We start from the raw sequence: 16,056 nt of genomic DNA on the forward strand, positions 1-16,056 counted from the left end.
AGAACTAGTTATTACCTGAGATGAGGGATGGATTCAGAATAATACCTCTGTGTTATCTTTCCTCTCCTACACACTAAATTACTTTTACAGTATTCTTTTCTGTTGCCTAGTTTTTTTTTTACTTTTACACAAGGATTTTCAAATGTAAAATAAAGTATTAAACAATTCAATTGAATGGTGCAAACACTCCCTACACTTACAATAAGTCACTGGCCTTTCTCTTAACAGACTGGTGCAGTGGGTTAAATTAAAGCTGAATGGAAACTGCGGTTTAATGATATTTTGTTTGGTTTAAATTTCCACATGCTCGTTGACGTCTTAGCGAGAATGAAATAAAGACAAAGATCGGTTTTACTGCACTTGTTTCTTTGAAAATGACAAATATTCCACACGTCTCTATACAAGAGTAAGACTGAAAGTATCGCTATGCGTGTGTGTATGTTTTTGTGTGTGTGTGTGTGTGTGTGTTTGTGTGTGTGTGTGTGTGTGTGTGTGTGTGTGTCAAGGCCTTGAACAATTATTTAACTGAATCCCTCAGAGACACTCCATGGACGTGTAAGACAAGTGAAACGTCTGCTTTGTACTTAATAAGCTTATAATATTTAAAATTAAAAATGTTAATGGGAAAAGTACCACAGTAAGATAAATGTAGCAGAGTAAAAAGTACAATATAAATGCATTAAATATAAAATGTAGTAAAGTAGATTTGTATAATGTAACAAATCATGGAAATACTCAAGTAAGGTACAAGTATCTCAGAAATGTATTTTGTACTGTACTTTAATAAATGTAGTATGGAGCCATAGTAGGGAGGTCCTGCTTAAACATGCGCTCGACCAATCGTGAGTCAGTCTCAGCTGTCAATTATATTGTTTCACCTCATTTTTATAGCATTAAATAACTGATTATGACCAAACTTACTAGGAAAATGACACTTGGACATTTATCAGTGTGATGATAACCACCTAAAATGACGATAAAACCATCTTTGAGAAAGATTTGGCTGTTTAGTCTGGTGCATGTCCCATTCATTAACATGTAGGAGGCAAAATAACAGAAACCCTTCACCTGAGCGACATAAACTGCAGCCTTTAAAATGACCATAAACTTTAGTTTGGTCAGTTGGAGCAGCATCTTGTCCTATGTTGTTAAAACAGTGTTATGTAGGTGTACCTAATAAACTGAGCAGCGTAGATTGAATGGGTTTGACGCTCCGGCAGCGCTTACCGCCCTCTACCGGTGAAAATGGAGCAAGAACGCATTTTATACTTGCGCTGCTCTGCGGACACTACGGTAGCGGCGCGGTGCATTGTGGGACACAGAGTAAGATGGAGGCGACCAGCAGCTGCATGATGAAGCTTCAATAACATGTATTTCAAAGGGTTAAATATCCGCGTGAAGCTTTAATTCATTCTCCAGTGTTAGAAGTAACGAAGCGACTCAACCGGAGAGAAGCCCGTGATCAGCGGGGGAACAGGTGTGTTCACGAAACTGACATTTCATGTGCGAGCTAATGCTAAAGCTAAGGGTCAATGTGGAGGAGAGAGCGAGCAGCAGACACTTTGGAAACACCAGTGATCAAATAGCTGGTTTGTTTGTTTGTTTGTTTGTTTGTTTGTTTACATGTTTGTTTACATGTTATCTCTCCATATGTTTGCGTAGAACACGTGGGACATGTCTGTGCTGGGAGCTTTGCTGAGAGCCGGAGCGACCTTCTGTCATTCTGCTGGGAGCCTGCTGCAAACGGCCAGGGGCTTTTCCACAGGTGAGCACCGACACTGTCTGTGATCACACCAACATGAACCATGTTTCTAATGTCTGTGCTGCTGCTTCACCTCCTCCTGCTTACACCCTGCTTCTGCTCAGTGGCAGAAGAAGCACACACACACACATTGTGTCAGTGAAAGTCCCAGTACCTCGTTTTCAAAAAGACATCACTACAAGCAGAAGTTGTGGGTTTAAGTAAAAGTACAAAAACAAAGTAATCGCTGTAGTCCTTTTTAAAAAGTGATGCTACAAAGTGTTAGCATCACTCTTAACAGCTGGAGCAGGAGCTGGCTATTCTATTTCTATTCAGGCAGCTCAGGCTACTGGTTCGTAAAGAGGCTGGGCAATATGTCTTTATTATATTTCAAACTTTTACCTAGATTATGGTCTGTGGGGGAAATCAGTCCTCAGTGGAACAGGTTAAACTGATTTACGCTTCACTTATGTATGAGTGGTTCATGAACTTATGTTTTAGGGTAAAATCTTAATGTTAAAATAAAATCTTATAAGTAACTAGTATGTGGAATCGTCAAATATATTAAGTGGAGTGAAAAGTACAATATATTCCGTCTGAAATGTTGCGAAGTAAAGTTTAAAGTAGCAGAAAATTCAAATAGATAGTAACGGTGTTAGTGCCTCACAATTGTTTTTTTAGTCCATGACCTATTTGATTAAATTGGGTACAATCAGACGGAACTTGTGAACATATACAATTTGATGCATAACTTTAGGTCTTTAATAATCTTTTGTATCAGTTGATTTTTTCATGTTGATGTTTCTTTTTTTTGGGGGGGGGGGGTAGATATTAACAATGATACAAATCAGATAAAGATGGGAATTCTTTCATTTGAGAAACGGGAATTTGGTGTTTTGATTTGTGTCTCAAATTATTTATCCTCCTGATAAATTTGATGCGAGGCCATATATCTGTGTATCCACTGATTTTAGACATGTTCAATTTAATTTAGACATTTAAACATGATGTTGTCGTCAGGTACGTGCTGCCAGATCAGGATGCATGCCATCCCTCAGCCGAAGAGGGTGGACAGGTGGACTGAGAAGAGGAGCATGTTTGGAGTTTATGACAACATCGGCATATTAGGCAAGTACCCTGAACCGGCTTTTTATTTCCTTTAGCAGACCGTCTCAGACATATTCAAAATGTATTAAATGTATAATGGATCCAAATATGTTTTTCAAATGGTTATTTATTGGAATCAAACCAAAGTCTCTTGTTAGGTCATGTTTTGAGTTATTAGATGTATTTTTCCCAGATAAATTAGATGAGTAGATTATGCATACAGGTTTACTGTATTCTTATCAACTTTAGAATATTTTTAATTCCATAGGAGACAGTTAAATTGTGTAAACTTGAGTATGGGCAGATAAATGCATGGGCATTTTAAACCACCTGGCTCAGATTGTGCCATACTGAGTTTTGAGTTTTCTTCAACTGTGCCACTTTCCCACTTTCCCAGCTTCTGCTTGCTTCCTGTACGCGGTGCAGAAACTGAAAATCTCCTTTTGTGCCTGCAGGAGATTTTAAAGCTCATCCCAAAGACCTTATTTTGGCCCCCTGCTGGTTGAAGGCTTTCAAAGGTAATGAACTGCAGCGTCTAATTCGTAAGAAGAAGATGGTGGGAAACCGAATGATGACGCTGGAAAGACACAACCTGGAGAAGAGGATCCGATTCCTCTACAAACACTTCAACCGCTTCGGCAAACATCGTTAACGTCAGCAGACCAGCCAATAAGGACTGTTTGAGTCATGTTCTCACTGTACCGAATATTTCCATGTTTCTAAGATACGTGAACTATTTTCAATCGTTTATTGATTGTGTTTGTCCCTGTTAACAATAATGATTAATTGTGATTTTTTTTTTCAAACACAAAATACATGATATACAAGCCTGAAAATACATTATAAAAATGGATTGGAGAAGAAGCCTTGTTTTGTTCCTTCCAGCCGACGTCAACTCCCTCAGGATCCATTCAAGACTGAATGATTTTTGTTGATTTATTTACTGTTGATGCTTGAGTTTTATCCAAAGTCAGTGGCACTTTATTATACCACTAAAACTGTGTGGACAGCCAGGAGTAAGATGAATATTCTACATTCCGTTGGGAACATGATATCTCAAGAATGCCTTGAGGGAATTAGTTCAAATTTGGCAGAAATGTTCACTTGAACTCGTGGATGAACTGATGAGATTTGGGTGGTCCAGGTGATGTCACAAAAATGTTTTGTCTCATGATATCTCAAGTCTGTCCTTATGGATTTTCTTAAAATTTTGACCAGTTGTAACTTGGACTCAAAGATGAACTGATGAGATTTCGGGGTCAAAGGTCACGTTGACCTCTTAAGAGTCTGGAAAAAAATGCATATAGACGGAAACTGCTCTGGTTGCTGGAGACAACAACAGGGCGGTAATTCTAGTTTTTATATAAAATCAGTAGAAATGTTGATGCTTGAGATTCTTCCACTGCTAGAAGAGTGTGAACACACAATCTAAGTGCGTGTGATTGTTAAACACGATCTTCAGAAAGTATTGACATTAATACAACGTGGAAACTGCCTCCGGTCATCTTTCAACGCGACTGTAGATGACAACCACTTCTTCAGACTTTGCTTTGTGCACAGGGACATAGTGGCATGAGCAGTGAGAAGAAAGTTAAACAATTGTTATCAGAGTAAAGTGTAACTGACAGTCAGGGCTCAGGACCTCCGCATGATCAAATGATAAGTCGTTGGCAGATGATTAAATAACATGGGGAAATAAAACAAAACGTACTTATTTAAATATTTTTGTGGCTTTTAAATGTTTGTGTTTCGTCTAAAATACTTATACATTTTCAAACTGGCATTCCGATTTTCCTTAAATGGAACAAATCCGCGTGCGGCCCAAAGCAGTGACATTCAAATCTGGGATGCGTTTCCCTGCTCAATTAGCCTCCGTGTCTCTTGTGCAGAGAGTTGATGATCAAAATGGAAACTGCAGGTTTCAGGAATCAAAGTAGAGCGAATGCAAAAAGGGCAAATGTGGCCCATGAGGAGGTGGATGAAGAGGAGGACTTGGAGAATCCCAGGCCCGGGAGGAAACGGTCGAGTCAACACTCTGTCGGCATCCACTGTACCGCAGTGTCGTCCCCCCCACCCCACCCGACACACAGGGAGCTGCAGTACTGCAAAGTGTGAGAGGGGAGAGAGGGGGAGGGGAGGTGGGGAGGAGGAGGAGGAGGGGAGGGGGGGGCACCGCACTGTCGTTACGAGTCCAAGTGGAGGGAGGCAGGAGGAGAGACGCATTATTGCAGCAGCCGACGGTGCCACAACACTTTTTACGCGGACGAGAGAGAGGGAGAGGGAGGTAAAGAAATCAACCGAATCTTCATGACCGGACTTTTCTTTTCTTCATCCTACATTTAAAAAAAGCTGTTTCTAGGAGAAGTGTCCGCATCCCGGAGCAGGAGGAGCCGCTGCAGGGACACAACATCCCCGGACATCCTCCTCCTGCACGGATTATAACCCAGAGGTACTTTCATCGCCCTCTTCTTCCTCCTCCTCTGTTTCTCTTCTTCTTCACACCACACTCTCCAGCTCAGCCTCATCGCCGTGAACTCCCTGCTCGGCTGCTTGCGCCCGTGTTGCGGTACTTTTGAACGCATCGCTCCAGAGGACCCGCTCCACTGCGCCAAACAGCCCCGCGCGTCAGTTTCCTCTCCATCACTGAAGCGTTCGGGACTTTTATTGGGACCAGTGCCCAGAAATCCACGTCTCCTTCATCCCAGTGATTTCTCTGTTTTTTTCTTTCTTTTCGTGTGGTACTTCAGAACCTCCCTCTCTCCTCCTCCTCTTCCTCCCCCTCCTCCTCCTCCACTGCCCGTGAGTCAGTTCAAACAGCTGCAGAGAAGATGTGAGTATTAATGCGTCTTTTCTCCTGCGCTCTTTATCACTATATAACATCACAATACATCTAATGCATGGGTCTATATTTGCTCATATTCGAATCCATTGGTTTCCCTGCATGTTTTCCAGTAGGGGTTGTTATTTTATTTTATTTTATTTTGCGGCTGAACTGATTTCTTTCAGCTTGACAGATTTTGCTGACGCAAGTAAAAAAAGATTCCGTCACAGCGTCACTAAATAATGAATTCCAGAGTTGACTGTAGTCACCAAAGGGTTCTGCTGTGTTTAATCCAGGTTTTTAGATATAGTTTTACACCACAGATAGAAAAAAACTAGTTTATTATATTGTGGATTAGAGGAGATATTAGGATTGAAGGACTTTTTGGTGGCCTAGTGTTAAAGAACCTTCATGACAGATGATGCAGACATTTTGGTTCCTCATCTTCACAGTTGCTTCATTTTTATTTATTTAATAATTTGTCCTCCTCCAGCGTCAGTGACAGAGTGATTTGTATGAAAGTGTCCTGCAGTGAGTCAGTGGCTTGTTTGCTCTGTGTTACACCTCCACTCCCCCCTGCTGGAGGTTTACCCACTAACCACTACACTTCACCCCTCTCCACCCAACCCAACTCTCTGAAATCTGTCCATCCTCTTTTATAAACCAAAATTCTATCCCCCATTATTCTTCTTGGGCAGGACTTTCTTTCCTATCTGTGTCCTAAACTTTCTTATTTTAAATTGTCTCCCTTTCTTCACCTCACCTGCTCATCCTTTCCTCTTCTCCTCCTCTCTTTACTTCTTATTCCCCTCATTCTTCACCCTGCATATGCAGTTTTTCTCTGTTGCTATCCCACCTCTGTAATCTGCAAATTAATCTCAGCAGTAGGTGGGGAGCTCTCTACAGTTTAAATTCTATATTATTAATATTATCCTTTCCTCCTCCTCCTCCTCCTGCTTCTCATCAGGTCTGCCCCAGATGCCGCCGCAGCCCCCGGTGCTCCAGGAGCCCCCGGTGCAGATGGAGCGCCCGGCCAACCTCCAGGCCCACCCAACACTTCCAGCAACCGCAGGCTACAGCAGACACAGGCCCAAGTAGAGGAGGTGAGCTGCAGCAGGCCAGTCGAAGATTCAGGGCCAGAATTTGAGTTTACATGACACATGTCAGCGCTAAAGCTGCAGAGGAATCTCATCAGAGGCTTGATAGTGAAACATCTGTCCGTACGTTATACACACAGTGTACATACACTGAGGCAGAGATAACCAAGCATGTGGAAGGCTTTGTCGCTGCTCTGATGTTCTATGGAAAGGTCTGGTCTTCTTGATATATAGCAGCCTCTTCTGTAATTTGCAAATGGATTGCAACTACTTATTTATTCATGTTTGTTATGTACAGTGTACCATATCTACAGAAAGCCCTCCACCCCCTGTGCTGCTCTCCTTTAACCGTGCTTGTTATTCCCTTCATCTCCCCTCCACATCGCTGCCAAATGCTTTCTCATCCTCGCCGCCGTGGCCTAGGTGGTGGACATCATGCGGGTGAATGTGGACAAGGTTTTGGAAAGGGACCAGAAGCTCTCAGAGCTGGATGACAGAGCGGATGCTCTCCAAGCCGGAGCCTCCCAGTTTGAAAGCTGCGCAGCCAAGCTAAAGAACAAGTACTGGTGGAAGAACTGCAAGGTGGGTACATTAGTGTCGGTCCATTAAACAGACTCGTCACTGAAATAAACTCATGGAGTATTCATGTGCCTATTAGTACGTAGTGTAGTGCTCAGAGAGGATTTATGAATATACTATAATGGACACAATTTAAATCTGAATCCAATCCTCAGCTTTTTCATTGAAGTGCATCAAACAGCGTTTTCGGCCTGAGGTGCGTTCAGGCGAACACAGTGAATGTGCTGGGGCATCTCTCCACACTCTCATCTGTTAATGAGCTGCTGTGCACGTCTGATTAGATGCTTTAGGGAAAACAGGAAATTGTAGAGTTTTCAACACAGATGAACCATTATCGTAAATATCTTTGTCTTCTTTTTTCAGATGATGATCATGATGGGCATCATTGGAGTCATTGTGGTTGGAATAATATTCTGTAAGTAGAAGACACATAGTTTCATCTTTATCCTTTCACAAACATTTATTGGTTGATGAAGTTGATTGATATATGTTTATAATAACCGATAAGGTTCTTTTAAAAAGTAGCTGATCATTCAACTCTGGCTTTCCTCCAAATTTAGCAATTTACATTTATAGAAAAAAAAGATCCTTTATACATGGCAACAATGTACATGTTGGTATATATTATATATATATTACATATATATATATATATGTATATATATATATATTAGTGTTGATGTACAAGGGCTGTTAACTTTACAGTTGATTTAAATAAAGAAATAGTTCTGGTTTTGTTGAAGGACACTGACGGCACCAGCGTAACATTTTAAATTTGTCCTCCATAAATAATTATGCCTGAGTTTTCATGCTCAATATTTTCTTTTAAAACAAACCTGTAAATTTCAAAGGAACAGCTCAGTCTGTTAGGTTACAGCTTTGCCCGACTAACGTCTTCCTCTCTCCTTCATTCACAGTGTACTTCTTCTACTGAACTCAGCCCATCAATACAGATGGATATGGACTTGAGAATGATACGAGAGGGAAGAGAGAAAAAAAGAAAAACTAGCGCCACTCCTCCCTCTTTTATCCGTCCTCTCCTCCCTCTCTTCACACAGTCTTCCATCCAACCATCTTGCACTTACACATGACTTTAGTGTTAATAGGTGTGTCTGCTTTCTTTGTCCCTCCCTGTTCCCTCTCTTCTTATCGCTTTCTTCCACTGTTTTGGCGTGAAGTCGAACTCGCTCGCTCTCTCCCGGTCTCTGCACCTCATGTATTATTGAAGGTCGTAGCAGGCGGAGTGAAAGAGGAAGAAAGAAAGAGAAGGAGGGAGGGACGGAGGGAGAGAGAAAAATCCTTGTGACACGGGGAACACACGGGTCTATGAGCCCAATGAACAGAGCCATGGGGGGTAATGTACAGTGTACAGAGGGTGAATGTGTGCAGGGAGATTGAACCAGAGTTTGCAGTCCTTTCTACCCCTGATACACCAAAGCTTGTTCATATTAACTTTTTTGAGAGTCCTGCATTTGTAAATTGATACTGACATGCCAAACTAACACTCTCCTCCTCCTCCTCCTCGTCCTCCTCACCACCACCACTGCTTCCATCGTCGCTGCTTCCTAACATGAGGTCATGTTAGATTAAGATTGTGATCGGTTTTGTTGTAGGCGCGTGTGTATTTGTGATCCAAAGCATTGTAGCTAGTAGCTTTTTCCAAGTTTAGTGACTTTTTCTTCTCCTGCTTAACTTTCTCTTACTTAGCCTCTTACTTCTCCGATGTTTAGTGATAGAAAAGAGAAAGATGTGAAAAACGGTGTGAGGGTTTAAGAAAAGGAAGAAGTGATTCAGGGATATGTAGTTTGAGCATTGCAGCATTTTTCAGCATAAATAAGTGAAAAACTACTTGTGTCTGGACCGAAAAGCGATTCCTGACTTGTAGTTCTATAACGATGCTTCATTTGTACGGGGGGTTTTGTACCACAGGTGGTGGCATGTAACTTTATGCCTCGCGGCATAAGCAGCGAGGTGAGCAGACGAGCAGCCACTGACAGACAATCTACTGTGTACATGAACCCCTCCGACGCAGAGGAAGGCCTCTCAAATCTGTCCTGGGACGGAGTCACAGCCATAGACAGATAAATGTGTAGCATCACATTTCAAACAGGTAAAAACAACATCCAGAGTCGTGTTGACAGAAGTGTTTGTGTGAATGTTGTTTTCAAGTTGATCCAATCTATGGAAAAGCAGCGAAACGGGAGAAAAGACTTGATTGGGAAAACCTCGGAGCCGCCCGGCCCTCCCGCTGCCCCCTCACCCGCTCACATCAAAACAGACCCAGCCTCCACCTTCAGTTCAGTAACAGTCAAAAAGAGGTGTTTGTTTCTAACTTGCATGGCAAACGGTGTCCATAGTTTTGCCTATTTGTGTGACCTGTGTATCTGCCATGTCTGAATCTAACTGCCGATTGTACATTTTCTTTTGTTAGTGGTTTCAAGGACCTATGTATATTTTCTGATCTGATAATTACTGCTTATGCAATGCAATGACGCCGAGGACTTTGCCAAGTTTTAAATTCACTTGCTTTTGAGAGAAAAATTATATCCAGAGACTGCAAACAACTGCTACTATTGTGAACCGTTAAATACATGTAGTATTGTATGAGTAGAACCATAGTACACATCTGTCAGACAATGCTCCTGAAAGCAAGTTTATACATTCTTTCAGGTTTTCTGGGAGGGGGGGGTTGTTGTTGGAGAAAAGCTTGTTTTCCTCTCCTCAGACTGATTTTGAGAGTTGATGAAATTGTGAAAATATGAACAACCTTACGTGCAAAGTGCATTTATGAATAATTGTAGCAGTTCCAGTCCAAAATTACCTGATGGTATTGTGCAACAACAATATTAAAGGGTAATTACCACATTAGGTATGAGAACATGTGTGATTTACAGTAAGAGATGCAACTGGATTTGCAAAAAACAAATGCATGCTTACCACTTTTGCTGATGCCAATAAAGAAATCATCAATAGACCTGACGACGGACCTTTGTTATACTTTCTTGATACATTGAGCCAATTTAGACCTTGTTGTTTTCCTCCATTCCCTGAACTTGAACTGGCATCAATACACAGATTCCTGTGATTTGACACAGATTAAACACAAATTCTAATTCTAATATTTATATGTAATTTTATAAAATTTTAATGCAGACAAACAAAAAGACAATCAAACAAACAGTCACAACAATAATAAACCACAGGGGCGTATCCAGTGTATAGCAGGGTGGCACTGGTCCCTGACTGGCCCCTGAAGTGCACTTGTCCAGTCAATACTTCACTTATTGACAATACTAACAAAAATACAATTTGTCAAGAATTTTTATTTTCTAATTTTTGTTTTGTTTTACAGAATGTGCATAAACAAGGATCAAATTTCTAAATATATTTAATGATGTGTGGCTTTGCTCAAAGCTTCAGAGCTAACAGTCAACAAGGATTGATTTCAATGTGCATCTCTCTTAATCAGGAATTGTGCATTGATGTTGAACATATAATTGGCTCCTCTCTGTAAATTGTGGCCCCTGACTGGCCCCTGATTTAGAAATATCCTTACTCTGCCTCTGAATAACCATAGAAAAAGAAGAAACAAACAGGGATCATTTTAAAGTCTGGGTCACAAAATCCTTATTGATGAAAAGAAAATTACAAAAAACAGTAACAATATCAACATCACACAAATAGACAAAGAGAAAGAGCCATAAAAACACACTTTAAAAACAGTGAGAGCAACAAATACATAACTTGTAATTTGAAAATTGGGATTTATGCAGGTGCTAAGAATTGAGTAGAGAAATGTAAGTGAATCACCACAAACAACACTCAACAACAAATATATCAAACAAATAAACACGTTAAAATTAAATTATAATTTTTTCCCCCAAAATCTGTCTTTATCCAGTCAACGGGAGGCTACAATCATTGAAAGAACCTAATGAAGATTTTTTGTTTTGTTTTTGTGGAAGCAGTAATAACTTAGAGTCGTGTAAATGACACAAATTAAGTCAGGATTATTTACTCAGAATCTCCACAACCGACTTATTTCATAAGATGGTGGAAGAAAATTACAGTGACGATCAGGAAGCCCAGAACAAACCAATAGGAATCTGTGGAGAAAAAGAAAATAAGTGTTGAAGTTACATTACATTAGATAGAAATTAAAGAAAACAGTATGTAACAGATCAGTGACAGATCACTGCTTTATGTGTAAAAATAACCAGGATCTTTATTATTTCTATTCTTTTATTCCTTATACATTAATTATTGATCTTTAGATTTCCTTCATTTAAGATTGAGGCCAGCTGACAGTTATTCCTCCATGCTGGTGACAGGCAGTGGAGGCAGACATCATGTTTTCAGTTTGTCTTGTCGTCTGTTCCACTCTTCTCTATCTGAAGAACGCCTTTAGGGGATTTCTTCAGATTTGGTTAAAAAAAAGTTCAGTTGGACTCAAGGTGAACTAATTTGATTTTGGTAGGCAAAGGTCATGTTCAGGTCATGTTTTGTGAGGCCACAAAACATGTTTTGGTTTCTTAAACATAATATCTTAAGTCTACCTTTAGGGTATTTCTTCAAATTTTGACCAGTTGTCACTTCAACTCAAAGTTGAACTGATTATATTTCGACTTGTAGTTGTAGCCTTATATTTGCCAAACAGTAGTGAATGTGATATCAATCTTCTCATATGCTTCTCAGCAAGAAAGTAAATATTTCCCATTAAAGCCTAACTTATTACCTTGCTCTGGACTTTCTACCTCCACACTCAGAGAGAGAGGAGCGTCCAGGGCTGGGTGAGACACCCTGCAGATGATTTTGGTGCCCAGGGGGACAGTGGGGGGCACAGCCAGGTGAGATGACAGGGAGTACGTCCTGTCGCTATGCTGCCGATGGCTGGACAGTGAACCCTGATCTGGAAAGACTGCAGGCTCTGTATCTGTAGGCGACATGGATAACCACTCCATCTGAGAGGCAGAGGAAAGAAGACAGTTATGATCTGTCAAAAACGAATTCACCAAATACCCACCAGATCAAAACGCTTAATGCCTCAGGCTCATCGTCAGGTAGGTTTATGTGTTTGCTGTCTCTTTACCTTTACGATCCAGTATGGCTTTGCAATACTATCAGAATATTAATAACAGAAGTTCTTTCCTAGAAATTCAGTGGTAGAAAAAGGATAATATCCAGAATAAGGCTCCATCTACAACAGAGTTTACAGACCTGAGCATCCAGTGGGTAGTATTTACTGCAGTGACAGCTCAGTGTCTGAGGAGACTCTGTCTTCAAAACCAACTTCTCCTCTGATAGTGAAACGTGGGGCGGCTCTGAACACAAAGAATCAGGGGAGGAATGTAAAGCGGGCTGTGGATGCTCTTGATTTGAGAGATCTGATTAGAGTGACACTCACGAACAACATTGAGTTGAATGACTTGCTGCGCGTGGAAAAGGCCTGAATTAACGGTACAGATGTAGGCCCCCTCGTCCGAAACCTGCAGCTTGTTCAGGGTCAAAGAGACATTACCCTCACCGGCAACCCCGGAGGCATCCATGCTGGAGCCTTTCCTTTCTGCATGCACTGAAAACATACAATGAGACGTGATGATGGACAAGACATCCTCAAAAAACAATCAGAGATTCAAAAATAGATGAGTGACAGACATTGATGTGATAGGAATTACAGTTATGAAGGTAATAAAAGCCCATCATCAGTGTAACATGTCTATTGTTCTATTAGTCTCAGTTAACTCTTCATACATGTAGATCTTGGGGATTAACATCTTGTTTCATAGTAAAATATTCACATCTGGCATTACAATGCGCCCTGAATGTGTCGCATGTGACCACTCGTGGTTAGATCTCACCTCCCTGCTCTATATACAAATAAACACATTTGTTTACAGATGTGCGTTTGTGTAAGTGTCAGTGTGTGTGTGTTTGTGTGTGTGTGCAAGTTAGTGGAGACTGGAGGGGCTGAATGAATAAAGGTGCAGGACGGATGTTAATGGTTAGGCCTGAACGGGGTCTTAGAGTTTAGGTAATTTTTGTTTAAAGTCAAGGACATTTATATATTAAACAATAACCTGATGAGGCATTTGTATTTGTAAAATTTGCCAAAAGATTTCCTCACTATTGTACCATCCTCATCTGTGTTGTCACCTTCAGAGATAAAGAAAGCCATTCCCAGCACTTAGGACCCTGGATAAAACATTGGAGTTCATGCAGACCTGTTCACAGCACTCACCCACTGTGTTTCCTTCTGCGTCATCCAGCCTCGTCTTCATATCAAACACTTTGTGCCCCTTCCCTCTGTGCTGCATCCGCCATTCAATGTCCACATCCAGGGATGAGTGTTTCTCATGCTGCTTGAAGCCACAGTTGAGGAGGACATCGCCATTCAGAGGGGCATCTACAGACTTAACATGGGAAAACACCAGGAATATCACTGGGGGACAGAAAGCAAAGACAACAGCAGAGACAAAGTAATGAGAGGGATGTTATTGACCATGTAACGAAACAAGGCATGGAAAAGGTCCAATGATTAAATGAGAAATCTCCAAACAATGCATCTCACCTTCAGTCGGCAGACAACCCGACTGGCTGAGAGGCAGACCCAGTTTGCTTTGCATCAGTGTTGTGTGATCCTTCTCCACCACAGTGGTCTGCAGGATCAACGCAGTGCTGAACTCGACTCCCTCAACATTAATGGACACCATGAAATAGGCTGGTTCTGAGCCTTCCTGGGATCCTCGAAGAGCGTAACGGCTTATTTCACACATCACCTCCTGCTCGTTGCAGTCCGCATGGAGCAGCACATCTGCACCGGGGATCTCGACCGATGACACTGCCACAGAGGGATGAGACGAGACGTTCAGCACATGGTTCTGCTTATATTGCACCAAACTTTACACGTAGAGAAAAATAAAACCTTGGGCCTCAAACACAAGGAGGTCTGGGTCAGGGACTGAGGGTGGGACAAACTGAGTAAGAGTTTCCAGTGATTCGTCAGGAGCCACTGCAACATCTCTAAAGACGAGAGTAGCTGGAGTCCGCATGAAGGCGGCGCCCATTCCATGATGGCCGACTCCGTCTTCCACCAGGGTGCAGGACAGCACCACATCTGCAACTCCATCCGCTGAGGCACAAGGGGCAGACACGAAAAACACCAAAAAGTTTATTATCTTCATGAATTAAAACGTAATGGATAAATGTCAACTTTTACAGTAATACAGTTCAGAAGAATGATATTAATTTAACTGTAACGAATTAATAAATAAACTGTGAATAAAGTTAGAGTCGAGGTAATGATGTCTGATCTACTGAGCCGGCCACATGGCTTTCATAGTTCTGCCATACAAGCCAGTAGCCAGTCAGATTTACCTTTAGCCTCAGCGTACCCTCAAGTTCGGCCTGTATCATTGATTACAAACACAAAACACTTGATGACGCTAAGGTGCTAAGGGAAGATATGTCCCTAACATCAGTTGGCGGCCACTAACACCGGCTAACATCTACTGGTAGTTGGTAACCTAAATTGTGCAGAACACCTAAAATTGTGCAGCAGACCTAAATATACAAGGGATATTCAACATCTTGTCCTATATTCTAAACAAATCAATTTACATATCCACTGTTTCATAATTTCTTGAGTGCTTTGTGGAAACCAGGAAGTAAGCTCTGATGTTTTAGCTTCTATATTCACTTGTATTGTTCCAGGAGAATTTTACAAAAAATAACTACTCAATCTAATCCATTTATCAAAAAATGATTATCAGAAAAATATGTTTAATTCAATATTTGTCATAAGATTTCTTTGTATATTCAGTTTACCTACTGTTCACTGACTGGAAGACTCTATGTTAGACTGAATAACCAGTCGATTTCAATAAATGAACTGGGAGTGTATGCTATTAAATGCACAGTTTCTATTTGATTCAAAATGTGTGCCAATTACATGGTTATTTCCAGTAAACCTCGAAAACATGATCAAAATAAGCTCCACCAGTCAAATACTGGTTAATATATTGGCACTACTATGTCCAGCATTAATATGCCCGGATAAATAATCTTACCACAAACGCACGTCATGAAGTATCCAAACAAAATGACTTCTGTTATCATCGTGGAGTCTGACTTGCTGTTCTTAAAAGTTTAAGGTGAGTAAGTACGAGATGAAGTGACACAAGTGAAAGAAAACAAAATGAACAAAATCGCTTTCGCTTTTGATTTCAACGTCCAGGAGCAGCAGCAGCTCACTGCGTCTCTGCAGTCTGAGGGTTTTACTTTTTTACTTTTACCCCATTGATACACGTGCAGCAGCTCTACATCCGTATATGATCCAGTCTGATAGGAAAGTCCAGATGATGTACAGCAGCCGTATATCTGCAGAACACGCTGCAGTGGAGGAGGAGAAGAGACAGTGAGCAGCGGGATTGACCAATCACAGAGCAGCGTGGAGCGGGTCATTAGTTTCTATGGAGACACGGAAATGACGGTGGCCCTGAGAGATCAACACCTATCATTTAGTCTATATATTATCGATTTTACCGAGTTAGCGTTTCCCGAGCTAACAATTGTTTTCGGAGAGGGTGGGACATTAGCTCAATCTTTCCTGTCTCAGTACAAATATAAACAATAAAAACATATGTTTATCTTTAAATCCATTTTACAACCTCCTAATGCTTATATTCTAATCAAATGTGAACGGATAGACATAG

At 41.1% G+C, this 16,056-nt stretch overlaps 3 protein-coding genes across 3 annotated transcripts; 2 read left to right on the forward strand and 1 right to left on the reverse strand.

Annotated features, from left to right (window-relative positions):
- Positions 1 to 1,288: 1,288 nt before the first annotated feature.
- mrpl51 (mitochondrial ribosomal protein L51) lies at positions 1,289 to 3,712 on the forward strand. The gene is made up of 4 exons (XM_035162779.1): positions 1,289 to 1,477; positions 1,663 to 1,765; positions 2,762 to 2,869; positions 3,304 to 3,712. Exons 2-4 carry the CDS (start codon positions 1,675 to 1,677, stop codon positions 3,498 to 3,500), a joined length of 396 nt encoding a protein of 131 aa, XP_035018670.1. The 5' UTR covers positions 1,289 to 1,477; positions 1,663 to 1,674; the 3' UTR covers positions 3,501 to 3,712.
- A 1,297-nt stretch (positions 3,713 to 5,009) lies between these two features.
- LOC118113260 (synaptobrevin) lies at positions 5,010 to 10,324 on the forward strand. Its single transcript, XM_047341034.1, has 5 exons — positions 5,010 to 5,678; positions 6,637 to 6,772; positions 7,190 to 7,348; positions 7,709 to 7,760; positions 8,263 to 10,324. Coding segments are annotated over exons 1-5 (366 nt in total). The 5' UTR covers positions 5,010 to 5,676; the 3' UTR covers positions 8,280 to 10,324.
- Positions 10,325 to 10,474: 150 nt separating this feature from the next.
- tapbpl (TAP binding protein like) lies at positions 10,475 to 15,768 on the reverse strand. Its single transcript, XM_035162701.2, has 8 exons — positions 15,412 to 15,768; positions 14,268 to 14,474; positions 13,914 to 14,183; positions 13,584 to 13,784; positions 12,750 to 12,917; positions 12,563 to 12,666; positions 12,081 to 12,306; positions 10,475 to 11,451 (listed from the first exon to the last, which is right to left on the reverse strand). The coding sequence occupies exons 1-8, from the start codon at positions 15,458 to 15,460 to the stop codon at positions 11,384 to 11,386; spliced, it is 1,293 nt and encodes a 430-aa protein (XP_035018592.1). The 5' UTR covers positions 15,461 to 15,768; the 3' UTR covers positions 10,475 to 11,383.
- Positions 15,769 to 16,056: the final 288 nt, after the last annotated feature.

Source organism: Hippoglossus stenolepis, chromosome 8 (genome assembly GCF_022539355.2).
Source record: "Hippoglossus stenolepis isolate QCI-W04-F060 chromosome 8, HSTE1.2, whole genome shotgun sequence".
Lineage (NCBI taxonomy): Eukaryota > Metazoa > Chordata > Actinopteri > Pleuronectiformes > Pleuronectidae > Hippoglossus > Hippoglossus stenolepis.

Bases quoted from the DNA above. Each gene is read 5' to 3' on its own strand.
- mrpl51 (XM_035162779.1), top strand. From the start codon at position 1,675: ATGTCTGTGCTGGGAGCTTTGCTGAGAGCCGGAGCGACCTTCTGTCAT. The intron at 1,766-2,761 runs GTGAGCACCGAC...TGTTGTCGTCAG, and splicing joins GGCCAGGGGCTTTTCCACAG to GTACGTGCTGCCAGATCAGG. The intron at 2,870-3,303 runs GCAAGTACCCTG...TTGTGCCTGCAG, and splicing joins TGACAACATCGGCATATTAG to GAGATTTTAAAGCTCATCCC.
- tapbpl (XM_035162701.2), bottom strand. From the start codon at position 15,460: ATGATAACAGAAGTCATTTTGTTTGGATACTTCATGACGTGCGTTTGT. The intron at 12,667-12,749 runs GTGAGTGTCACT...CTTTGTGTTCAG, and splicing joins CATTCAACTCAATGTTGTTC to AGCCGCCCCACGTTTCACTA. The intron at 11,452-12,080 runs GTAATAAGTTAG...TTTTCTCCACAG, and splicing joins GGTAGAAAGTCCAGAGCAAG to ATTCCTATTGGTTTGTTCTG.
- LOC118113260 (XM_047341034.1), top strand. The intron at 6,773-7,189 runs GTGAGCTGCAGC...GCCGTGGCCTAG, and splicing joins CACAGGCCCAAGTAGAGGAG to GTGGTGGACATCATGCGGGT. The intron at 7,349-7,708 runs GTGGGTACATTA...TTCTTTTTTCAG, and splicing joins ACTGGTGGAAGAACTGCAAG to ATGATGATCATGATGGGCAT.